The following is a 26,495-nucleotide window of genomic DNA, read 5'->3' as shown; positions in this document are numbered from 1 at the left end:
AGTAACTGGAGTTTATTTGCCAATGTGGGAGACGAACAAGTTCTTGTTTCGAATCTCTAGATCTGACATTTGCATTTGAGGCCAAGATTTTTTTCTCTTCTTGAATGTAGCTTTGCCAAACTCCTTGTTGCGCCAGCAGCAATACCATATGAGAGAGGGAACGGATCCAGGACCTCTCTAGGCCCTCAAAAGCCAGAAATTTATGGCATTCCTATTTCCCCCTGCTCCCCCAAATTTGTCTCTGATCTAGTCTACAGCAGATGGGTTTTCAGCGTTGTAACTTTTACTCCTGCCATGTGCCCAGACACTGCTGAGTCGGATCTGTTTTGGCCAGAGGTGATGGTTACTTTCTCATTTAGTCCCTACAAAGTGGGACTTTGGTACATGTTAGATAAAGAACCTGTGTTTCACTCCGACAGCCTTGACAAAGCTGTAGTGATGCTGAGGAGGGACATGTAGATTCAAAAGTGGTTTGATGTTGTTTTGCCAGTGGCCTCTTCCAGGTGACTGAAAAGCCCTGTGACAAGCGTGTGTGAGCGGGTCAGGTGTGTTCCTGCATATAGGGTCTTGTTGCTGACCTTCACCTGTCCTCTGAAATGACAACAAGAAGGATAACTGCTCTCCTTCATTATAAACTTGGAACAAGTCTGTTTAACATACTTGGTGCAGATTTTTGACAGTGAGCTGAGCCTATGTGAAATAAAGCCCAGGAGTTTAGGGTTCTTTTTTTTTAGTCTACGAAAGTAATGGAGCAAGCTCGTATGTTTGCCCTACCTCTTCATGTGACAATAACCATTTTCTTTGACAGATTTACAGCCTTTTAAAAATAACAGGTAATGTGGTTTCCCATAACTTTGTTTTCATTGACTTCTGGAGCCACAAGCTCTGTCACAGACAAAAAGAGGAATACGTGAGAATGGGTGGGGGGGAAGGAACTGAATTCTTCCTTAAGGTTTTTAATTCAAGTCCTAGGTGGAGTTTTAGATAATCAACCATTCTTAACATCTGTGTGGGCTTTTCCCTGTCCATTGTCCCTCCTACCCCCTCCTTTGGTTTGTAAGGTTATGTTGTTTGAGTTCCGAAAGTACAGTGTGTTTTTCTAGGCTCTTGTTATTGAAGTTAAATGACTGAAAGTACTAAACTAAAACTTGCTGGTGACACTGACTTTTTACCACCTAAAATTGGCAGTGATCACCAGACCAGAAATGGAAATTGGCAGGTACCACTGGATGTACAGGAGTTCAAGGCCACACCGGTACCATCATGTGCCAGCATTGAGAGGCAATATTAGTCCTTTGGGGATTCAAGGTAAATAAAGGGCTGGGTGAAAGGGAGAGTTCAGAAATGGTAGTAGCATAAACCTAATACTTTGACTAGTCCTAAGAATTTAAGATGAATGTTCTTCTGTTTTTCCTGTTTTGTTTGTTAAGGCCATAAGGAGTCTAGTTCTTTCATGTGAATACTTGTCATAAATTTTGATTTGGTTGTTAATGCTTGAAAGACAATAATGTGTGGTGAAGAGACACCTCCCTTTTAACTGTGCTGCCTGATTGCTTCAGAACTGTTTACACATGAGAAGGCATAGTGTGGGTTTTGTATGCAAATGAACTTATTAAACTGATCAGCCATAAGTGCAGTAATTGATGCTGAAGCAGTGACAGCACATCTGACTGGCTGGTCTCCTGCAATATCCTTCTAAGACAATATTCTATGGATTTATTTGCATTTTTCCCTTGCTAGAAGTAGTAAGTATGTATGTCAGAGTCTAAAGGAGGATTTCAGCTGAGGCTTTAAAAATGCTTTGGTGATTCCACATTCCTGTCCTTTCGATATCTCACTTGAGACCTCAAAAAGATCCTATTTTGTTTTCCTGAAGCTTTATTTTAAGAGTTTGGGGAGTACTTTGCTTTGAAGCACCTTAGAAAGACACCTGGAATCAAGCACACGATTGGAAAATTCCAGTATGGCTGAGGGTTAGCATGTGAAGGATGCAAATGCTCAGAGCTAGCTAGCATTTGCAGCTAGCTCTATCCATCAGTCCTCTTCTCTTTATGGAGATGATTGACTGAAGCCTGCTTGACAGCTTGTTTGCTGGAGGTGTCTGCCTCCGCATCAGAAGCAGCAATTGCAGGGAAAAATATTCATCAAAGCTCGCTGTCTCATCCTTCCCCTTTCCATTATATTTGCACACACATTTGCTCTTTAGGATTCAAATAATGTATCTCCAAAATTGCCTTTTTTGTTTGTTGGGGTTTTTTTTCCCCAAAAATATTTAGGTTGCAAATCATCATCTATTTCTTCCATATCAGTATCCATATTGGCCATATTTTATGACAAGTTACCTGAGTGACAGACAGGGGACTGCCAGAAGATAAGCCCAGACTTCAGATGAGTGCATGCAGGATACTTTGTACACAGAAGATATACTTCAGGAATAAGCAACAGATTGTGAACACCGCCTTCCTGGGTTGTGGGGGGCATGGAGGGAGCAGGCCAGATGCCTGGTTATCAGGGTCTTGTGCTCCTTCAGCTGTCCTCAGTGATGAGACACGTCTGTATGTGCTGGCACGGATGAACCGGGACACAGAGGAGACGTGCAGCCTTTTGTTGCAGCAGCTGGGAGTCTGGCACCTAAAATGGTGCTGGAAACCCTTGTTTAGGCAACTGAACTCTATTCAGGCTGCCTTGGGAGTCTTCTTGAAATAACATGGAGGTAAATGTGGTGCCTGTCATGGAGGAGATCAAGATGAAAGGGTTCTTGCTGATGGAGGGTAAAAAAATCCCACCAGCAAAGCCCAGAAATTCCAGTTCAAGGAAAGGTGCTTTAAATGGCTGCACTTAAAGAAATAGAAAGGTTTTTAGGCAGCAACAAAACTGCTCTGAACAGACCTCCATTAAGACCAATCTGCCAATGATGGATTAGCCACAGTGAAAATATTGGTCTGTGCTCCTTTCCCTTAGATTGGAGGGAAAATGTCACTTCAGTTACAACACAGATCACAGCTGTAACTTGCCTTCCTTCAATACTGGCATACAGCTTCCCGCTGCTGGGTGGCATTGGCTACTGTGCTGAGATAAACTCTATGTTTCTTTAGCAAGCCACGTGATTTCTTGGGTGCCTTTACAGTACAAGTATTTCTGCTTTCCTCCCTCTGTCATTGTCTGAACAGACATCACTAGGAGAGCACCTCCATGGCAGTCCTAGTGGCATCCACCTCTTTTTCTCAAGGTCTTCACATATGATGTGATCTCCCTTCCCCATTTTAAGCTTTAATCTGGCCTTTGAGCATCAAAGGAAGAGTCAGTGTGGGATATTCACTGCAGGGATAGAGCCAAGACATCCCCAGAACACCTGCAAGCTTAATGAGCCTTTCAAAATGCCTACATCCTCTTTTTTTTTTTTTACTCCCCAGGAAGCAAACCACCATCTTTTTCTTTAGTGAGAGAAACTTAGCAATGGTTGTTTAACATGAGCTTAGCTGTAGGCACTCTTCCAGACTGAGTAGGCGTTGTTTGCTTTATGGAAGTCTTTTGGGCTTTTTTTTTTCCTTCTTAAGTTGCTTCCCCCAGATGCTGGGAGGGGTTTCAGCTGTTTTGTGGGCTCATCAGGGCACGCAAGTGTGAAGTATCTCACTGTAACAGCCCACTCCCTTACTGAAGCAAGCTTACATTTTGAAAATGATGTATGTGATGGGGACTCAACTGAGAAAATACCTGCATGAAATCTGTTGCAAGGCAAGGGACTTCTGCCGTTGTGGTTCAGGTTTCTTACTACTCCTCTAGTTCCATAGTTGGGTAGACAACCAGGAAAATATTGCCATCTTCAGTTGCCACTGAAATGGAGAATTTACCTTCCAGAGTTCTAGATCTGCCAGGCTGAAATCCAACCCCACCCTGCCTCTGTTTTTGGCCCTCAACTCTAGGGAGAGAGCAGTTGTGTTTCTGTTTGCTTCTTTGTAGCTAGGGAGGAGTCAACTGGGGAAGCGGTCAATAGCAGTGGCTGAAATCCAGTGTGGCAAAAGTGTTGCTCTCCTGCTGAGTCCTGAAGGCTGATGGACACTGAGGTGAGTTACAGATGCCAGAAGGGTGGAGCTAAGTCTCAACTCCAGTCTTCCAGGTAAGCTACTCACCTTTGATTAAAGTCAGGTCAGCTTTAAGAACCATATCAACCAAGTACAGGTGTTTCTGGAGGATGGTTAAATCAAGGAAACTCAAAACATCCATACAGGTGGTTTCACCAAATTGCTGAAGCAGCCCACAGGACTGAAAAGCTTCTGTGCTTTTGTACTTCCCTTATTGAGCTTGTCTAGACCTTCAGGCATTTGAATATCTTTGGCAGGCTGCCCATTGCTTCATGTTTTACCTGTTTGGCTTGAGCTTGTCCAACATTGTCACCTGGGCTGGCACCTACTGAAGCAGCAGTTCTTGCATGTTGACCCTACTGAGTGTTTCTCCAAGAAAGTCAAAATAGGTGAAGTGAGCAGAGGGAGGTCAAGGTGAGGACGGAAGGGATGTTTATTTTCAGGAGTTGTTGATGTGTCAGCTGTGAGGCACAATTTGGACCAGTGGCTCTCCTTGCCAGTGCAATGTATTTGAACTTTGAGCTCTGCGTGTCAGTGAGCCCTTCCACATGCTCAGTCTGTGCAAAAGTCTCAAAGATTTTTTTGGATAGTAAAACACTAGAATGAGTCTCCAAGAGGAATAATGCCAAAGCTTAAATCAATACTACTTGAACTGTCCCCTGTGTGGGAAGTTTCTTTTTAAATCACTAAGGTGGGTTTTTTTCCTTTTTCTGGAGAAATAGCTAAAAATTTTCCATCCCCAAGGGTTCCCATTTAAACCTGTTTGAAGTAAAGCCTTTTCCAAAGCATAAATTAGGTATTTTTCTTCTGTGGTGGTTTCTGCTGTTTCGCAGGTCAAAAGTAAAACAGAGAAGACATGAATTAAAACAAATAAAATTCTCCCTGACCTTTATCCAAGAGCAATAAAGCTGGTCAAGAGCAATTCTGTCGCCTCACTGTCCCGCAGGGTTGCAGCGTTCTTTCTGTGCAGGTCCAGCTCCTTTTTCTGGCAGAGCAAATGCCTGGGATGGGCACTTGCAATGATCACAGACATAGGGATTCGTGTTTCATAGATTTCTCTGTCTGAAAAAGATGCCTTCAGAACACCTGTTAGCTTAATGAGCCTTGCAGAGACTGGGAATGATATGGATGGAGGAGTATGTATATTTCAGTAAATTTGAAGGAGATAAATGAGATAAGGGCCCGTAAAAGACTACTCAGATCATCTGTCCTCTTATGAAATAGGTTTGATTCCTGCAGTGGGAATGCAACCTGTATTTTGTATAAGAAGTGCTGGTTTGGGCCTGAGATTTAAAGAAAAAGGGGGATTATATTTACTACTGTCTGTTCTTAGAGTCTTCTCTGTGTTGTTTAACAACAACCAGAAGAGACAAATCTTGCCTTGGTAAAACAGCCTGTTTACCAACCTTGAACATCATGTTGTCTTCAGTGAAAGGAAAACAATTTAACTTTTCTGTTGATGAACATAGATAATGTCTGCAAGGGTGTTTGGGTTTTTTTGGGGTGTTTTTTCTAGTTAACCATGTTAAGAAAAAAATGTGCTTGATTTTAAGCCTATGCTTGCTGTATTTTTGCTGGGGTATTGAGCAGCAGCTTATTATTACTCATACAGTACCACGGAGATACTTGATGCCTTGTGGGTTTTAAAAAGAGTCTGCTAATGGTACTTCCAGGCTGCAAGATGCTGCTTTTTTGTGTGCACCAGTTCTTCAGTTTTCTCTGTGCCTATTCCAGCATGGGAGGCATGAACAAGGATTTTTGGTTCTCTGTTGCACAAGACTATGGAAGTATTTAATTAAGTTTAAAGATGGCAGGCTTAACACTGATAACAGAGAACAAATACCTCCTCATAAGCGAGGAACTGGCTGTATCACAGTGCTGAAACCAAATATCTCACGCATGTATCAGGGATATCTGGAAAAGCTGCAGTTAATGCTGATAATCTTCAGAAGGGAGCCACTTGTTCTTCGTGTAGCTCTTAAATAGTGGAGATTGGGGATGAAATTTACTGGATGTATCAGACTACCTCAGATCTCACTGGGTTTCACTTGAATTAAGTGTTTTATGCTAGTCCCTATGAAGGATGAGAGTGATTTTCTGGGTGGATTTCAGGTCGGATCCTTTGTGGCGGCCCTGATGGCTGTGGTCTCCGAAGGTCATGTCCTCTCCATCACAGATACCATGCTGGCTAGGAAGGAGTATTTATTGATTGAACAGCTCTACAAGAGAGGAGTGTGAATGCAGAGGGGAGATTATCGATCTGACTAGACTAAAGTACCCTCACATTAAGTCTTCTGGTTGTCTTGAAGAGCTCATTTTCAGCAGAAGTTAATTTCACAACTTCTGATGTGGGGAGGACCAAAAGGCAGAAATAGGAAAGGTTGAACTTGAAAGGAAGGTTTTTGTGGAAGAGCTTTAAGAGTTTTGTGGGAGGAAAATAAAGTATCTTCTCTGTTTGAGCTCATCACTCATTTAGTCAGTTTAATGTACTTTTAGTGCCCCCATTAAAGTGTGGAGAGAAATTTGTCACCTTATGAAGATTAAATGTTTTATCTTATTGTACCGTTGCTACTGACTTTTGGCTGCTGGTGTGGATGATAGATGTGAGAAGTAAAGTTACCTTACTGACAGGTACCGGGTTATTCTCACACAGGAAAGAAGGAAACAAATTCTCCATTTTTACCTCTGAGGTATTAGTGTATTCCCACATCCCTCACTGCTTCCTCAATAGCTGTCAATGAAGGTGTACATCCTACCATGCAGAAGCCATTCAGAATGGACATTTAAAAAATTACAGTTGATGGTTGCTGTGGTTTAAGCCTATCCTAGCCAAAACCAGGACAGTAGTAGAAAGTAAAATTGGCTTTTGCTATTGTTGACATAAAATTCATTTTCTGGCTGAGATCCAATTTAGGTATTATGCATCCTTGGTGCTGGGTAATCTTGAGCACTGGGGAAATGAGAAGTGAACACAAAGTATTAAGTTCTCCTCTTACATTCACTTGTGCACTGGGAGTAACACTCCCAAGACCAGGCTCTGTGGGTGTGTAACAATGAGCCTGACTTACATGCTGTGTCTGCATTTAAGATGTTATCTAGTGCTTTCACTTAAGACATTATCCAGTGCTTTTTCTTTTCTTGAGTCTTTTGCAACCTTCTCATTAAAACAGTTCCTCCACATGTGCTCCCTGAGCTGAAGTGATGAAGCCAACATAGATGGTGGCTCGATGGTGGAACATGCTGTGTACTTTGTACCACATATTAAGTGGACAGGTGTCTAACATGGCAGGATTTCTAAAAATGCATTACACAATTAGAGGAAGTGAGTGATGAGGAAAAAAATGGTGCCTACCGCTTCACCTTTCAGAACAGTGAGGCAGGTTTATGGGAGGGGAAGAAACAAAACTTGTAAGGAAAGGAGAGTGGGAACTAATACAGAAAAAGGCTGCTGGAGCCTGGAGGTCTAGCTCCCTGAAATGAAGAGCTTTTCAAACCTCCCTTCAGGTTTTCTGTGTCTTGGGTTTTTTTTTTGTTCCACAGTGACCTTGACTGTGGGATCAATGGTTTGTACCTGAGATGCAGCAAGGCACTAGTTCAACCTAGGAGGAGCTTGGGACAGAGGACAGGCTGGTTTTCTGTCCAGGAGAGGTGCAGGCACTGTTTTCCTTACATCATATTTTCCTTGCTTTGCTTTGAGGGACAGCTTTGTGGACATGCGTCTGTCTCAGCTTTTCAAGCCTGGGCTTCAAGAGCTGATGTGCTGGCTTCCCAGAGCTCGCTCTGGGAACAGTCAAGACGGTTACTTGATCCCATTGTGTTGTCTTTTGTCATTTCTGAAACACAGATTTTTTTGCTCCACTCTTGACCTTTGTAGGATGAGTTAGAGCCTGAGAATTTTGGTTCAGTTGAGTTGTTTTTTTTTTTAAGATCACTTTCCATTAATTCTGCATTACCTTGCTTTTCTCAGTTCTAATCTTGTAGATGTACTTAAAGTACCAAAGGAGGTTTAGCCGTACAATTGCCATTTCACAAGGGACATTGAAAGGCTAAGCCCTTGCATATATGCCATAGCTCGTACACTGCTGGGTACGTTGTATAATTGTTCTTCATACATTAAGCAGCCAAGTGCCAATTTGTGTACATATGTTGGATCATCCTTTACCAATTTCCTGTGACTGATAGTTTCCAGGAGATTAAAAGAATAGCCGGTTCCTGTTTTTTTCTCTTCTCTTTATTTTTGTCCTTTAGCAAGAATATTTGTGTGTGTGTGTGTGTGTTCAGTAGCATTCATTCCCTAGAGAATAATCTCAGTCCTTGTTTTAGCTGGCCTCCTTCAGAGAGTGTGTTAAATCTGTAGCCAAGATCACAGGCTGCTCTGGGCAAATCATTGGGCTGTTATTAACCTGCCTCCATGGCAACTGCTGCTCGCCAGCCTGAGGACAAAAAATGTTTTTATTCTGCTGAGTTGCACAAAAGGTTCTAGTGATGCCTTGCACAAAATGGCCATTGAAAGGGGAGATGCAGTGATGTGTGTTTGTGCTGTACAATTTCACATTTAAATTATCATATACTGTTGTGTTGGAAGTGGATATACAGCTGAAAAGTTCAGCATGTTGGCAATATGGAAAGTAAAAACTATCAGAAAATTCCAAACAAACTTATTTTAAGATGACTTATTTTTGTCAACTTGGGTTCACAGGCCTTCAGCCCGTGGTTGTCGTCAGCGCCTTAGCAAATTGTTCTGTGAATGTGAACTAGGCAAACATCATCATGGGTGTACTGCATGAAGATGTTTGACTGGGGTTTAGAGAGAGAGATTATAAAGCAGGTTTCTTGGAAAGCTTTAGTTTTCTTCAGAAATCCTCTGATTTGCTTCAATGCTTGCTTGGGAAACTTGGTGAGTGTATCTTAGTGCTTGATGAGCTTCAAATTTATAGCTGCTTTTGAAAGCAGCCCTTGGCAGTACAGTTTTATGCTTACTTTAAAGCGAAATTATAAAACTAGCTGTATTGCTCAGGCCAGGCATGGATTTCAGCTGCTCATGGAGAGTGTTCATAGTGGGATCTGTGGGGGTCTGGCAGCCTCAGCACCGTGATGAGGTTGCGTCCTGCAGTTAGTTACCCTCTGGCAGGAGGCTATGCAGCTCTGCTGTCAGTTTGAGTGCAGAATGGCTATGTATGGATGGATGCTGTCTCTTGGAAACGTGCTGGTTTGGGATGCTTCCTGCATTTGCAAACTGGCAACGCACCATTTCCCCACGAAATTAGGTCCCTCTGCTTCCTGCTTTGGTCTTGGTACAAGGACAAGTAGTTTCTGCAGTTCCATCCACTTTTGGGAGGTTTTTTCTGCCTCGCTTAACATAGTCTGGTTGCTTTAGACGCCCCTTAGGGTGTCCTTTAGCCATGGTCTGCACTGATTAAACAAAGGCCAGTCAAACATTGGTGATGCCTTTTTACTGTATAGCCTGTAGAGGAAGACACAAAGAGTCTGGCCACAAAGATGCTAGTGCAGCTGCCAGTCACTGGGAAGTGAGAGGGTATTTGCCACTGCCAGCTTCTGTTCAAGGATCTGTGGGTTAGTGGCAGATATCACCAGGTGTTCGGGTAAGGGGTCCAGCAAACTTTCCAGGAGAAAATGTTCTGGTGGTGGACCGGTAAACCAGCTCTGTGGTGTAGGGTCCCACAAGGACAGCTATCCAGTTGTAGGGAGTTAATTGTCAATCCTGGATCTATATGGATTTTTAGAGTTTTGTCAAGCAGACGGTCCCCATTTTCTGAAACCAACAAACCTCATCAGTCCCTTAGCTTTGCTTCCAGCTGTTTTCATTTCCTATCTCTGACAGGATCCTCCTACGAAGTGATCTGTGGATCAGTGTAATCAGGTGATTGGCCTCCTCCACAGCAAGCAGTGATCTAACGTTTAGTCACTTCTTCTGTGAGTGCAGCCCAAAAGACTCTTCGTTTTGTGCTGGGCTGAGGCCATGTGTGTGTTAAGCTTTGCCCGCTGGATCAGAGCATGGTTGCTCTTGGATAATCCTTCACTGCTAATCCTGTGCCAGGTGCAAGTGTTTCTTGGATTAACTGTTGGAGATTTGGGCCTGACCCAGGAGCAGATGCTGCAGAGGCAAGCCAGTCTCATGTGTATGCCTGCCATTGCGTCTGGTGCGTAGCTTGTGAGTTGCATTCAGGAAGATGCCCTGAAGCAGAGGATCTCTCTGCGAGGTCTGGTGTCTGGACTTGATTCTGCCCTTCTGTGATAAGATGAAAACCAGAGGTGATTTCCTCTGATAGCATGCATTTGGATTTTGTTTGCCCTGTCACTGCTGAGCTGCAATGTTTATTCATTCGGCAGTATTTTTGTCATGAAGATAGCTCCTACTGAGTGGACTCCAGCTGTGGGCTTGACTATATAAAAGCTTCCCAGGCTTGTTTTGGTACAATTAAACCTTACCTGCAGTTAGCAAAATGGCATTTCATAAGTCATTTCACTGGTTATAGTTGCCTAAGCCTGACTAGGGCCACTGCCTAGTGAGTCTCTAAGAGAGTTTCCCACTTCGGAAATGCAAAAGCTTTCAATTATCGGATGCATGTTATTCCCCAGCGCCACACAGAAGTGCCTGGTCTGCAACTCATTCGTTAGTGGGAAGGGGAGGGAGATAAAAATAACTTTTCCTCACGTGGTGGATGGAGACTTGCTGATCTTTGCGAGGAGTTTTTGGGGTGGGAAGATGTGAAGCATGAGTTTGCCAGCTGTCTGCTTGCCTTCAAACGCTTCATCCATTGAGCGCCTTCCCCTAGAAGCAGCGGTGCTGCTCCTGCAACGTGCCACGCTGGTCGCTCCATTAAGCGTCGTCTTAATGGCTTATGCTTTGCGCAGTTGTATGAAATGCACATTAATGGAGACAGCTTAATGCCATCACCCTGAAGTAATGAATTGGTATGGATTGCCATTACCATTATAGAGCAGTTAAAAGCTGCACTTGTTTCCGATTTACGTTTCCCAGCTCTGCAGGCAGATGGATTTTCAGGCCACGCGGTCTGGAGGAACCTGGCAATTCAGCTGCAACCTCCTTATTACAGTGTTTGAAGCACACAGCAGTTCTGGGGGGCGGGGGGGATGTTTTGTTAACTCGGAATGCTTAAATGATACATTTCATTAAAGCTACGATTATGCTACTGCAGACTGTATTCAGAGATCACTGTAAATCCAGCGTATCCTATAAAGCTGAAAATGTATTGTCTGTGGAATACAAGTCCATCTCACCACTGTCAAAAAATGTTGCTACTCTTTGGCCCCTATTTAGTTCTTCTGTTGTTAAAATAGCCGTATCCTTAAAACCTTATATGGATTTATACAGAAAGATACTTGGAAGCCATGAGAGAGTGTAGGATAGTTAAGTTTTGCGGGATTAAATATGTTCCTCTTGCAGTGAGAGTGCAAAGTGTCTCTTGCTTTTCCTCAAGGCTTCATTGTCTCGAGTACTTGCCTTTTTTGTCTTCCTGGATGGTTCCAGCATAGCCAATGCTCCTGCTCCTATAGTAATGCAGAAACATGGCAAGCTCTTTACGAGCAGCTGAATCACAATGGGTTGCTTTAGACAAGTGGACTGATTTGGTTTTTTTTTCTTTTTCCATTTCATAGTCTGTCTTATCGATCTTGATCCTGTAAAGACAGGAGCACTCAGCCCATTTTCTGGGCTTTGAGTCCATACCAACAGATCTGTAGGTCACTGCTTTAGCGGGTGATGCTGTCTTGCACCACCTATAGATTTTTGCTTAGCATGTCAATGTGTGGGCCTTTTAGTCCCTGTGGCTTTTACCAAGTGAAGGATGGATATTTTCTTCCTCATAATTTGCTTTTTTGCTCATAACGTTTCTTTTGCTTTCTCTCTTCTGCTTAGGTTGCTTTGAATGTTGCATTAAGTGCCTAGGAGGAGTGCCATATGCTTCGCTCGTGGCAACCATTCTCTGCTTCTCGGGGGTAGCGTTGTTTTGTGGCTGTGGCCACGTGGCACTTACAGGAACTGTGTCTATCCTCGAGCAGCACTTCTCCACGACTGCCAGTGACCATGCTTTGCTGAGTGAAGTGTAAGTATGCCTCCCATTTCCATTATTCCTCATCATTCTTTAGCATCTCCATGCTAAATGAGCAGAGATGGATTCAAACCTCAGTCTCCATCCCCAAATATTTGGTTGCTTATTTGTCCAACAGCACTCTAGTTTCTTTGGTGTTCACACACAAAGAACCACTGTATATCCTGCTTAACCTGTTTATGTAGGGACCAACACTATTTAATGTCTTCACCAGTGCTGTAGTCAGCAAGGTGCAGTCACCAGGTGTGCAGATGACCCCAAGGTGAGTGGTGTAGTTAGTTCACTGAAGGGAAGGGATGCCATCCAGAGACACCTTGACAACCTTTAGGAGTGGGCCCAAGCAAACCTCATAAAGTTCATCAAGGCCAAGTGCAAGGTCCTGCACTTGTGTTAGGGCAATGCTCAATATCAGTACAGGCTAGGGGATGAGGGCATTGAGAGTAGCCCCGTGGAAGTCTTGGGGGTACTGATGGATGAAAAATTGGATGAGCTAACAATGCATGCTTTCAGCCCAGAAAGCCAACTGTATCCTCGGCTGCATCAGAAAAAGCATGGCCAACAAGTCAAAGGAGGTGACTCTTCCCCTCTACTCCACTCTTCTGGGACCCCATCTGAAGTCTTGCATCCAGCTCTGGGAAAGACATGGACATGTTAGAGTGGGTCAAGAGGAGAGCCATGAAAATGATCAGTGGTGTGGAATAGCTCTCATGTGAAGACAAGCTGAGAGGGTTTGGAGTCAGTCAGCCTGGAGAAGGCTCCAGGGAGACATTATTGCAGTCTTTTGATATCTAAAGGGGGCTTAAAGGAAAGTTGGAGAAACACTTTTCACCAGGGCTTGTGGCAACAGAACAAGGGCTAGCAATTTTAGTCTGAAGGTGGGTAGATTTAGTGTTGGGGACAAAAAGTTTGAAGGGATGACAGGAATAATGGGGAAGTGTTGTTCAGTCCACCTTCCCTCAGAAGAAGATGGACTGGTATTGTACAAATGAGAAAAACGAGAGAGAAGAGACTGGAAAGACCTTAAATGTTAGTCTCTGCAACAGTAGCCTTTGGAACTAACCACTGGTTAATTATTTGGAGCTTTGGTGTTGCAGAGGCTTCTCCATGACACCAGAGGACGGCCTGTGTCAGGGCCCATGCTCAGCCATGCCAACGCGAGTATCTGGTTCTCCTTGGCTCTGAGATTGGTGCAGGTCCCAGGCTGTGAGCCAGTGGGCCAAAGGTGCTAGGCCTTCTGCTGCCCCTCTGACAGGAACTGGCAGACTTTGGAAAGGCTTTTGTCTGGAAGCAGGGAGGATTTTTTCTCAAGTTGCATTTCAGGACAACTGCACACCAGTGTCAGGCTGCTGGCTGTGCCTGGGTTTGGTGTCCTGCCTGCTGCTTACTGGCCACAGGCCTCTTGAGAGGGGCAGAGAGGTGGTGTGAGGAACAACAGCCGAAACCTGCTGAAGGCCACCCAAGGACCATAGGCAGGGATTGTTGTGCAGACCATGCGTGTCTGTGAAGGAGGCCCACGTGGCACGTGCTTGTGGGCCAGATTCCATGCACTCAGCCTGAGCCTTCCCACAGATAGCCCCTTGCTCTCCCCCTGGGAGAGCTGGCATGGACCAGACCCACAGCACCATTTTGGGGCTTCACCCCCTTGCAAGATCCCCTGTGCCCTGACCTGCCATGTTATTGTGGCACTGCACCCCACCAGGGTCCCATGTATGGGACCTGGTTGTGGTTGGGCACCACGTCCCCAGCTCTTATTGTGTGTGAGCCACAGGGGCCCTGTAGTTACCCAGAAAATTTAGCAAGAAACTAAGCAGCTGTTCTTCAGTGACCGACTAACAAAAGATCCTTGTGCTTGTATCAGACATTGTATTTGAGCATAAATTGCAAGAGATTACCCAGGTAGCCAGAATAGGCAGCAAGTTTTAAATTTTGAAGAATTGATGACAGCACTTCTTGTCAAGTCAGCATCAGCAGCTGGGGAAATGTGCAATTGTTAGGCTCTGTGGAGATCTAACAAGGCAAGGGAGAAGAGATGCTGGAAAGAGACAAACAATTGAAGGCCAAAGAGACATAAGATAAATGAGAAAAAAATATTCTAGTAGGGCATCCTTTGTGGAGTGGATTTTTAACCAAGTTTCATGTTACTGATTTATGGTAACATTCATTGAGTGCCTCCTAGACTATTAACGATGTTGAAATGAATTCTTGTGTTCTCTCAAAAGCTGACTGAATCTCTTCATGCTTTACAGCACAGGTGCAACAGATTTATCCTGATAATTTTAATCAGTTTGGAAAATAAACATAACACATCCCACATATAATTTCAAATGAGCAATATGCTATTTTGATGCAAGGGCTGTGCTATCTGTCTGGATAACTTTTAACTATATAAATGGTAGTGATCAGTTTTCTTTAAGGTAATACATGCAAATGCTCCCTGAAGATAATGCTAGCAGAGAATGGTAAGAATTTAAAAAAAAAGACATTTAAGGAAAATTATATTAGAAAACTAGCAGTATGGATGTACCAGATTAACATCTCTGTTCTGTGAATAGCTTCATCCAAAATAACTACCCCAACAATCAAATTGCTTGTAAGAAGATGTAAGTTCTGGAGAAGTTGTGCTGTTAACAATGTATGACTTATGGGGATCAGAAGAAATGTTGCATGAAAGATATGGTGTTAGCTTCCTCCAAAACAAACAGGTTCAGATACTGAGCCTGTTTGGTAATGTTGAGAAATTATTATTTCCATTTACCTATTCTAGCCAGAGTAAAAATACCATAAGGATGTCACTGTAGATGGTAGACTTTTAAGGAATCAAGACCTTTCTCAAATGATATCTGAGGGAAGTGCGTGTGTCATGTGCCCTGCAATTTTCTTTATCTGGACAGTTCTGGAGTACCTGAAGTAGAAGCATTTACATTTTTTTTCATTTTTTTTAAATTTAATTGCATTTTAGGGAGCTCAACACTTCTGTGACTTAAGGCACTGAAACTACATGCTCACTTGGAAGTACCCTCCTAGGCTGTAGTGGAAACCATTCCTCCTCGGGAGAATCCACTGTATTTTTTATGAGTTTCATATCAGAGAAGTATCACTGAATTTGCAAATTTTTGCAAACATACATTCACTGGATTTTACAGGTGGAAACAGTCAATTTCAGGGACTGGTTCCCCTCCCTAACCTAAAGGAATCACCACAAAGCCTGACAGTTCAGCCGGTAGTTCAGCTCCAGGCTTTACCACTTTAAAACCCTGTGATGTCTCCCATGAAATACTCCCTGAGTTGGTGTCTAGTTCCAGTGAGGGTAAGAACTGCGACACAGAGAGGGGCCGGTGGAGCAGATGCAAGAGCAGTGCACATCACCGTTGCTCACCCATAGAAGCAGGAGTGTCAGACCAGTGCTCTCCTATAGCCTGCTTTCTTAACATGCATTAAGGAGCCTCACACTCTCTTTCTAGAAGAGGAGTTATCTACCTCTTATAATTTGTGAGGACTGACTTTGTTCTTCTACGACTGAAATCTAATTACACCTCTTTTCTTTTCCATTTTAGGATACAGCTAATGCAGTATGTAATTTATGGCATTGCATCATTTTTCTTCTTGTATGGAATAATCCTTTTGGCAGAAGGTTTTTATACAACAAGTGCTGTGAAGGAGCTTCATGGCGAATTCAAAACAACAGCCTGTGGCCGCTGCATCAGTGGAATGGTGAGTAGCAGCAGAAATGGGAATAGTCGTGTTCGCTCACCAAGTCCCATTGGCCTCGGTTTGACTTCCATGTCTTTGAATAACAATACATTGCTGCCTTCTTTCTTTAGCTCCTTGATGGGTGGTCAGAGTCATTCCCCATTGCTGGTCCTTCTTTGAACTTAGAGGATGCTTGATCCAATCCAAACCCTGCCGATGGGCTGTCAGGGTGCTGCTGTGGGCACCCCAGTCACAAAGCCAAGTGCACAGATCTGAACTGAGTCGATGCAGGCTGCGAATTTTAAAACACTTGATGCGAGACGAAATGAAATCTGTGCTATTAAACATGGAGCACACTAGTGGTGCTTAAAGGCAGGCTGCAAAACGGCTGTGGCCTGCAGAGCTGTTTAAATAAACTGTAATGCCTCTGACTTCCATAGTTGATTCTGCTTGAGGATGTCTGGGTCCTTCAGACAAACGGTGAGGAGTGAAATTTCACAACATCTTGTGCACTTGAATCAAGCCTTGCTATATTGCTTTTGCAGATGGCAAAAGGCATATAGATATGATAGGGAGCCTTTTTTGCAAAGCTGAAACACTGAAAGCCTTAAAGTTACAAGCCATCTCCCTTGCAGTATACTTCTGTATTAGAAGGAAATTTAAAACAAAGTTTAACTAAAAATAAAACTTCAGATTCTCACCCACGTTGGCCCCCCTAGGGCACATTCTGTAAGAGGAGAAACATAACTATGTTTCAGAGACAGGATTTCAAAGCTATTTCTGAAAATCTGAATTCAAAGCTCATAGTTATGGAGGAAGCTAAGCAGTATGACAGATCGCCCACGGGAAAGTGTGGGTGAAAAGAGAAGAGGCTTTTGATGTGATTCTTGAATTTTAATATACAAGCTATATCCTGTACTTAAAAAACATGTACTTTCAGCTGGTCAAATACAAAAGAGATGCGTGTTTATTTTCAAGAGGGTTTGCAATTTTCCACTGTGCTGTTGGATACTTATTGAATTTTTCAAAGAAGACATCTGATCATTTTCCAGTTAAGCAGCTGTTTGCTTACTCTTTTTTAGTGAGTGTGCTCTTCACTGATGACCAAAACTAAGTGTTTTCGAAAGATTAAAAACAAAGTAGAAACACACCCATACGTGCATCTCAGTGCAGACATAGCTTGTGCAGTTGCAGGCGCACGATTGTCACCTGCTTGTACAAGTAGCAGTGTGACACGTGGAAATACAACAGAAGGAAGTGTTGTCATGTTTGCCCATATTTGTCTGCACAGTGAAGGAGAGAATTTAGTAGCTGAGAAGCAGCTCAAAGCTCTGGTAAGATACATCAGCATTTGGTGGTGATAGTCATGGTGTAAAAATGCCTGCATGCCCCTGTGTAGCGGTAGAGGTGATTCAAACACCAGGCTTCAAACAAGGTTTGGAAGGAGGTGTAATAGCTTAACAAAGCTAGTGGCTGCAGCTAGGTATGGACAGCAGGCTTTTGGACATATAGGCATATTTGATCCAGAGCTCCTTTACTTCTTCCTCTGTTATGTTACTGAGCAAAGTTCTGAACGGCAGTTCCTTCCATCTTACAGAAGACTGACTTCCAGCTTCCCTAAACTATTTGTGTTGACTGTGCTAATGCAGAATAGCCATTTCCCACAGTTATCACATTAAATGTGAGAGCGAATGTGTTTTCTCCTGCCTATTTTAGGAGCTAAAGGCTTTGTGTACTTCCTCTCGTGCACACTTCCACGCACACGTACACAAGCTCACATTTTCTGTGTCTGTTGGAATCCTTTCATTAAACAGGTCCACTTGCTCCTTACCAAAATCCAAAGAGAGAATTCTCAGCTCTCACATAAAACATACATGGTTGATGTGTGGCACTAGCTAATACAAAATAGGGTATTTCAGTTCAGTTGTGTATAAATTAAAGGCCAACTGGATTTTTTATGGGCCTCAGGTTTGGAAGCACCTACACAACCTTCATTGACTGTAAAACCTCTCCCAGCCTTTGCTGTAACGTTTGCAACAGTTGCAACCTTCCACTACTGCAATCTTAGTTCAATCCCTCGGTTCTGGGTCAGGCTGAGGCCACCTCCCCCCTCCAGGCACTTTCCCATCCTTGCTGTTCTTCTCTGGCACATGAGTTGCAAGTAAGATGGTACAGCATCTGTGATTTCCTGGAAGTAAAGCCTTTCTAGTCCACCTACGGTGAAGTAACAGTAAAAGGGGAAACACAAGATGGAATGGCTTTCCAAGTAAGATCCAAATCCTCGTCTTACCAGGAAGGAGCTAGGAACTGATGCCAGAGCTCCTGTTTCAACATAAACCTTAGAAAGAGAGGGGAAAGGGAAGAGATCCGGTGGGAGGGAGATGCTGGAGATTTCCAAAGCAGTGACTGACATACGTTACAATCTTACCAAAGAAAGGGCACTTGATGATTTTTTAATCAAAAAGAGCAAACCCAAACCAGCAAATTTCAATGGAAAACCCTTGATTCTCTAAGGGGAAATAACTGATTTTCTTCTTGGCAACGGGTATCAGTCAACTGAATCTTTCTGACCTGCTGTAACAGTCATGGTACGTTTTCAAAAATGGGTATTCTCAGACATTACTTTTGAAACTAATCTCAGCAAACTGGGGAGCATGGGAGGACTCTGAGAACACCGATTCACTTTATTGTTTTGGTTTGCAACTTGTACAGAAATGTTGTTATGGTACAGTTAATTTAAAAAAAAAACCCAACATAACAAACCCTCTTTAAATTGATTTCTGTTGTCATTTTATTGGTTTTAGCCTACAACCGTTTTCCCTGCTTAGCTGAGAATCTTGAGACATTAATGGACTGTTCTTTCAGGAGGTCAAGCTGGTTACTCAAGCAGGCCGAGGGAAAAGGAAATGTCTGATTTACTTTCTCACTAGCACTTAAACTCCCAAAGTTATTCGTAAGCAACAAGAATGCTGATTTTAATTTGGGCTCAGAAATGGAATGTTGTATTACTTGGTTTCTCGAAAGTATGCTTGAAGATTGCTTTGAAGCGTTTTTAAAGGAAAAAAAAAATGCAAGTACTCTTTTCAAAGAATAAACGTGAAGTGCGTGTGTTTTCTCTGTCCAGTTTGTTTTCCTCACCTATGTGCTTGGAGTGGCCTGGCTTGGGGTCTTTGGCTTCTCTGCTGTGCCTGTCTTTATGTTCTATAACATATGGTCAACTTGCGAAGTCATCAAATCTCTTCAGACAAATGTGACAGTTCCAGGGGACCAGATCTGCGTGGATATCAGGCAATACGGTACTTATTTGAATCGCGATTAAGTGTTTTACCCTTTCTCCTTGGTCTGCGTCTTGGGTAGTTTTGTCTCAGCCTTAGCAAATGAACCAAATGCAAAAAAGCAGCATCTCGTGTCTCTGAACGTGCCATTACTTTTCTAATTAATTCAGATTGCACTGATCTCTTTCCAGATGCAATCAATTTAACTGAACTGGGAAGTCATTTATCTAAAAGGATTCTGTAGCGGTTTCCAATACTATGATATTAGGTTTAAAAATAGATCAGCCTCAAAATAAACTTCTTGGAAACAGTGCTGAGAGATGGATAACCGGATTCTGGGCTTTGTACCCATATTTACATATATTCTTCCCTTTCAAAAAGTTGGTTTTTACATTTAAAGATGCAGTTAACTGAACTTTGCCCTAACAATTGCTTTTGGTTAAAAGACAAAAGAATTGCAATCAGGGGTCTGCCTTAACTGTTTAATGAATTAAGACTGCTTGCTGGTGACTCACAGAAGCCTGAGGAGGGTGCAGGTAGCAGAGAACAGGGGACAACAGCCTAAAACAGGGTCAAGCTTTTCAAGTAACTCATTCCTTAAGGTGAATTTTTTCTGCAGTTAATCTTTTCGGTTTCCCTTGTGCAGGAGAGCATTTGCCACTATTGCTTTTGGTTTCCTTTTAGCTACCGTTTTCTAGGAATGTTTCTTCCTTTGGACTAAGTCATTCAGAGCTCAGGAAAGGGGTTCAGAGTTGAGATGGGAAGAAAGCTTGGGTTTACTTTCCCATGTGGGCTGTAAGTCCATTAGGAGAAGAGAAGATGCAATCATTTTAAAAGCAAGAAGTCCCAAATCAGTGAAAAGTTTGCATCTTAGTTTAGCAACTGACAGCAAGAGGCTGGGAAGACTTCTTCCTCGGCAGCAATGCCTTGGAGTGCAGGGAAAAGAAGTGCTCCTCCACCTCGCTGCTTCCCATGCTGTTTGGCAGCTGTACAAGCAGCAAATGTGAGGCTGTACTCTTCCTCTCACCAGTAAAATCGTTTCAAGAGTGACGGCAGGGAGCAGCTCCTTAGCAGGCAGCTTGTGTCACTGAACTGTCCTCACATTTTTTGGGTGGAAGCAGTAGCTAAAGGGCTTCAAGTGTGTATTGCAGTTGCAGAGAAGCTGGCTTTAAAGTAAAGCCTATAAAATCTTTTGGAAGGCCACACCATCCTGAGATAATTTCAATGACCTGCCCTGACAGAGTTGCAAATTCCAACCAGTTTGAGTTTGAAATGGCAGTTATACCAGGGAGACAAAACTGGTTGTTTTCTGCCATTTCAGATGGCTTTTGCTTAAGCTTTGCATCTGTTACAGGCCTAAAAGTTTAGCTTATTTTTAGATCTGCTAGATCCTGTTGACTTTTCAGGTTTTCAGTCATCACGTAAGAAAAGTAACTGGGAGTTATGTGCGGTGCAGCACACTAAGTTTTCTTGTAGCAGCGTTCACTTAATGCTTTTCTATCTATTGGAACTGAAACAGAATGAATCCTGTAATTCTTCCCTCCAGCTCCATATTCACACTCTTCTACAGTAGTTACTCGTTCAAGTAGAACTTAATCTAGTAAGTGCTATCCCAAAAGGTGCCAAAAGTATCTCCAGGATGCAGATTATCCCTTCCAGTCAGCGCTGAGTGGGGGAGTAGGCAGTATGTGACTGGACCTGAAGTGCAAAAACCCAACCAAACCATTTGGCTGCCATATGGGCAAACCACATCTGAGAACATGCCTTGGCAGTGAGCCTCAGTATAAGTAGAGGGAGGACTCGAGGGAGCCAACTCAGAGCTGTGCTGGTCAACACGCGGATGCCCGGAATGGGAACACAACTGGCGAGTGGGTAGAAAAGATGAGAGAGGAACAGAAAAAGCGTGTGTTGACTGCTAAAATTAGTGGTTTCTTTTGCTGTGGTGTTTCAGGTATTATCCCTTGGAATGCTGTACCTGGCAAAGCCTGTGGCCCGATCTTAGAGAACATCTGCAACACAAATGAGGTAAGGAAGTGTAACCTGTGTGCAGCTTTTGCCTACAAGTCACTTGGGCATCATGTAATAAATAACTTGATACGCCAGGATCTGGGAAAAAAAACAAGTGCTAACTAACAGTGTAAAGAGAGGGATTTGAACAGACTGCCCAGAGGGATTGTGGAGTCTCCTTCCTTGGAGGTCTTCAAGACCTGCCTGGACCACGTTCCTATGTGACTTGGTCTATGTGGACCTGCTTCTGCAGGGGGGTTGGACTAGATGATCTCTAAAGGTCCCTTCCAACCCCTACCATTCTATGATTCTAAACGCAATGCCAAAACGATTCTGTTAGGCCATCCAAAAAGTGGCAGTTATTTTGGAGCGTTTTTATTTTCTAAAGCTTTGAATATGTTGCCACAAAGATGGACATGTCTGTTACCCTTATTCTGTAGAACAGTTGAAGTGCATTTGATACCATCTTGAATTGCTTTGGTGTTTTTCATGTGTGGTTTTTCTTTTTCCTCTAGTTCTACATGTCTTATCACCTGTTCATTGTGGCTTGCGCTGGAGCTGGTGCCACCGTCATAGCGCTGGTGGGTAGCTTTTGTTGCTGTTTCTTGCATTAACACATTCTTTCCAGGCTTAAGCTGCTTTAAGGTTAAATTTTGCGTGTCTTAAAAATAAGAGCGATGCCAGGCATCAAGGAGAGGGCGAGCTGCAATCACCGTTATCTGCTGCTGTGGTTTGATCGTTACAGGTCGACAGGTCCCAAGCTTTTGCCTTAAGAAGTCATCTTAATCCACCTCCCCCATCCTTAGAATAAGATTCTTTGCACGTCCTTTGAGAATCACACTTCTACCCCCTGCTCCTGTTTTCCGTGTTTCCTCCCGTTGTGGTAGTTTCTCTGATGCATCGCTTGCGGCCTCTCGTTTTTCTCCCCTCGGAGCCAGGCAGCCTGACCGGTGCCTCGCGCATTTCCTCCCGCTGCTCCCTCTCCTAACCTCCTCTTGGCCAGCTCCAGGCGTCCCCCTCGCTGTTCTCTGTCGCAGCAGCCTTAGGCCTGTGCACAGGTCACCCTCTCCGGATAAATGGCGAGTTCCTCACCCCAGAGGAACCTCAAGAGTGTAACACCTGTTGTAAGAATATCGACAGTTGCCCGAACGGGCTTGAGCCGTCACCTTGTTGTATCTTACTCTCCTGTATTTTGTTCTCTTCCACCAGCTGATCTACATGATGGCTACTACATATAACTATGCTGTTTTGAAGTTTAAGAGTCGGGAAGATTGCTGCACTAAATTCTAAATTGCCTTAAGCCCAGTAAAAGAGCTGCGTTGCGTAGCTTGAGATACCACTGACACACTTAGGCTAAAAGTCTTGACTTTTGTTACAGTAATTGTAAATAGCTTCAGTAAGCACCATTTAGCCTATCAGATTAATAAAAATGACTTCTTGTATATGAACTGTGATGTGGATGAGATCTGGCTATTTTTTTCATGTCGAGAGGATTCAGTTACTGTAGGGGTGTGTTACCTGGCATCCTGCTGACAGGGGGCGGGGGGAAATGTTTCCATTTCTCTAAGCCTCTACTCGCTTTCTAAGAGCCATCTCCCAAACAAATACTGGAACAGTTCAGGGTCAGAATTGTTAATTTATTCTTCATCCTGAAAGCCAAACGCAACCCCCCCGCCCCAAGTGTGCAAAATCTAGATGATACAAAAGGAACAGTAGAGCAGAGCCGGTCTCTTTTGGCAGAAACCAGGAGGCCCAGGCAGGCCGAGTGAGTCAGCTTTGCATTTCCAGTGCACAGATGATAAAACTGATGATTCGCTTCATCTTTAAGTAACGGCCAGATCACGCTGTCTCCAGAAGGAAATCTGTCCTTGCATTAGCTCCGCGTAAAACAATCACGTTCTTTCTTTTGGACCCTGAACTAGTAAGAAACGGCACAGAAGTAGCTCCCTTTCTTGTATGGCCTGTGCTTTTTAGTAACTGATTTCTCAGTAGCCAGATCTCACGACTGTAAGTCTGACTGCACCCGAAGCAAAACCATGCATGGATCATAGAGACCCTTTGACACGCTGTTGGGGTTAAAAAAAATCCCAAACCATGAGAAGCAAATCGGGGTTTTCAGATGTAGATTTTGTTGCATGAAGCACGGTGACGAGAAGTTGGGAAGAGATGGATGCACAAGCTAGAGAAAAAAAAAAAGAGAGCTGCACAATAATAATAGTTGTGGTAAAAGGAAGCAGCAGTCGCTACATGTGATAGAAAAACTCTTCACCTGAGGTTGGACGGCGGAAGTTTAAAAAGTAGTTCTAAAACTATATGATGAAGACTTCTTTAACCCCCAAACTGCATGCTTTTGCTTTAGTTTTGGACTCATGTTTTGTTGTTTAATTTTTTGATATGTTAATGTAGCCTTGCTCACGGAAATAAAACTGTTGACAGTTTCAGGCTTTTTTTCCATGGGGGAGGGTAGAGTTCTCATCTGCTTGTTGGGGGACAAAAAAAGAATTCCCAGGAGCTGGGCTTGGACGTGCATCACCACCGGCACCGTAGCAAGCGGTTCTTCTGAGCACCTCATAGTTTACAGATCACATCCGTTGCCACGTACACAGCTTTTTTTCCCCCGCTTCCCCCTCCCCCTCCCCCCATTCTGCGTTTTAATTGATCCATACGACTCTGTTAGCTCATTTTGTGACTGTTGTACTAACTTTCTCTAAATTGTGAATAACTGACTGAAGTACTGGCATGCTGAATTCTAAAGGTCTTTGAAAATAGCCCCCCGTGCTTGTTTTAATAACAGAACACGCTTATTAACGTAGAGTAACTGGTTTGTTGTTTTTCTTGGTCGTTACCGTAAAGAGCGTCTATTAATCTGACTAGCAGCTTGCTTTGCCTCTTGACATGCTCACTAGCCATCATGCTCACCCTTCTCTTCCAGATCCACTTCCTCATGATACTGTCTTCTAACTGGGCCTACTTAAAGGATGCCAGCAAAATGCAGGCCTACCAAGATATCAAAGCAAAAGAAGAGCAGGAGCTTCAGGATATCCAGTCTCGGTCAAAAGAGCAACTCAATTCTTACACATAAATGTTTTTCCACAGTAATTCAGCAGAAGAGTTCTGTAGCTCTGACAAATCAACAAATAGCTGCTCTGCAGTACCGATGTGTGTCTACCAAACAAAATTAGAGAGAAGTGCAAAAGCTTCACATTCCAGCTCCTGGAACACTTTCATAGGGAAACCTTCCCGCGGGTAATCTTCCGTCCTTTTTCACACAGAGAATGGAGGTTTTATTCCAGGCATTTTAAAAGGCAACACTTAAAATAAGTGACCAAATTCTTCTTCTTAGAGACTTTTGGTGTTTAATATTTGATGCATTCTATCTACAGCATGACGTCCTACACAAAACCCCCGCAGGTGCTCCAGGCCAGCGGGCAGCAGCTCTCTGTACAGACCTTAAGCAAAAGGCACGTGGGACGGCGCCTGGTTTAAGTCTCTCTTGTAGAAACCAAACGACCCCGTGGCTGGGCAGAGGTTCTGACAGACAGCTGTGAGTCAGTCAGTCAGCTCGGGGCACAGCGCCAGCAGTGCAGTTGCCAGGGTTGCGCCGGGGCTGGTTACGAGCGCTCCCCTCTCAGGCTGGGCTCGTTGAGGATGCAGCAGCCGAGCAGATGGGCCCGAGTCCTGCCCCGAGTTTTAACCTTTTTATTACCTATTTAACGGAATGTAGATCCCCCGGATCCGGATAATGATCCCCCTCCTTTGAAAATAAATGTCAGCTTTGCCTTAATATTTATTTTCTATAAATGTCTTTGCATTTATATAGTGGCAAGGAGACCATTATCCTACATTTTAAGTAAGTAAGTGAAAAGTGTTACCTTATTAAAATGACACTGGTCTGACTATTCCAACTGAGCGGATGAGCCAGGTTCGCAGGGTTTTTACACAGCTAATAAATATTACAGCCATAAAAGCAGAACACAGGATGTCCACCTTTCTCTTATCTTGGTGCTTAGCAAATTTCTAGTCAGTGCTTACGTGTTTTCCTTTTTACAAATCGGTTAGAATATTAAGAAAACGTGGTGTTCAGAAAAAAAACAAAACCAACAAACTGGTGCCATCTTAAAAAGTCATTTCCCATAGAAGTCTGCCTTCTAATTAATGTTTTGGGGTTGTTTTTTTTTCAGAAGCATTCAGTGATATCTTGAGTATTAGTGATGGTATATTTGGTGTTTGTTCTATATGATATATATATAAATAAATGTTGGGGGTGGGGGGAGAAAGTAAAAATACATCAGTTGTTTGCAAAACTACAATATTAGAGTCATACCCATGTTAAGCTGACGTGTGGTTTGATAGTTTTTGACTGTTTGCTGAATACAAAAGGAAGCACAAATTCCTTCAAGTCAGTATTAAGAGAGAAGGCAGGTTTGGGGTATTTGGGGGGGGTGGGGGTGGGAATGATCTTCAAAGGTGACTTTTCTTTTCCTTTTGTTAAATATTGAAGTCGAATTTGACAGTTTCGAAACAGGGGCAAGGTTGATCAATGTAGAGCAAATATGACAAAATAGCCTAGTGTATGTTCGTACCTGTTGCATGAAGGAGACATTTCTACAGCAACGCAGGTGATGTTCTAGCCCAGTGTTTGCATAAGGGTAATAATAATGGAGGCAGTGTCTTAAAGCCTAATTCTTTTTTCTAATTCAGTGTAGCTATTACTGGGAGTTTTTGAAGTTTTGTTTAAGTAGTCTAATATTTTTATGTAAAGAGCATTAAATTTTTGCTATGTATAAATTTTTGTAACCTAACAGTGAATCAATATTTTCTATCAGTGCCAAGGGCTTCCTGTAGTTATATCCAAGTGTTTAAAATAAATATTTGTAGATAATAGACCACACTTGTGTACACGCTTATTTGCAAACAAACGGCCCTCCCGCCGCTCTGCTGCCGAGCAGCTCAGGGCTTGACGCTCTGTACCGGGCGCGAAACGCGTTCCGCTCGGTAAGATCCGGCGCGGCAGCGCTGCCGTGCGGGGAGGGGGGCCCTGGGGCTCCCGCAGGTTTATAGTTAAGGCAGCCCCAGTGCCGGTATCGAACGGGAGGAGGCGCTCGGAAACGTTGTTACGTGCCAGGAGCGCCGCAAGGACAAATGCAGCAGCGTTCTCAAAATCGGAGTAGCCCCCAAAGCACGTTTTTTTTGTAGCTTAATTTCTAAAAGCAAAGCTGATTTCTGTCAGTCAGGTCTTTCTTTGACACGTTGTGTTTCGACAGTTCAAGGCAGAGCTTTGTTTTCTTTTTGCCCCTAAAGTCTGTCAAACTTGGCTTCATGTTCCTGTAGTGAAAAGGCAAGTGCGA

At 43.4% G+C, this 26,495-nt stretch overlaps 1 protein-coding gene across 2 annotated transcripts in view; it reads left to right on the top strand.

The window, feature by feature from the left end:
• Positions 1–25,571, top strand: part of GPM6B (glycoprotein M6B) — a 108,702-nt gene extending 83,131 nt beyond the window's left edge. Inside the window, exons 2-7 of one of the 2 annotated variants that reach the window (XM_061998878.1) lie at positions 11,983–12,169; positions 15,730–15,886; positions 18,990–19,161; positions 21,092–21,165; positions 21,663–21,728; positions 24,080–25,571. In XM_061998878.1, coding sequence (XP_061854862.1) covers positions 11,983–12,169; positions 15,730–15,886; positions 18,990–19,161; positions 21,092–21,165; positions 21,663–21,728; positions 24,080–24,229 — 806 coding nt within the window. In that variant the 3' untranslated portion in view covers positions 24,230–25,571. Of the gene's footprint in view, positions 1–11,982; positions 12,170–15,729; positions 15,887–18,989; positions 19,162–21,091; positions 21,166–21,662; positions 21,729–22,356; positions 22,602–24,079 lie in introns of those variants that run through there. The other variant, XM_061998886.1, reaches the window with a different exon arrangement.
• Positions 25,572–26,495: the final 924 nt, after the last annotated feature.

This window comes from Colius striatus, chromosome 1 (assembly GCF_028858725.1).
Source record: "Colius striatus isolate bColStr4 chromosome 1, bColStr4.1.hap1, whole genome shotgun sequence".
NCBI lineage: Eukaryota > Metazoa > Chordata > Aves > Coliiformes > Coliidae > Colius > Colius striatus.
This window is presented reverse-complemented; position numbering and strand designations above follow the sequence as displayed.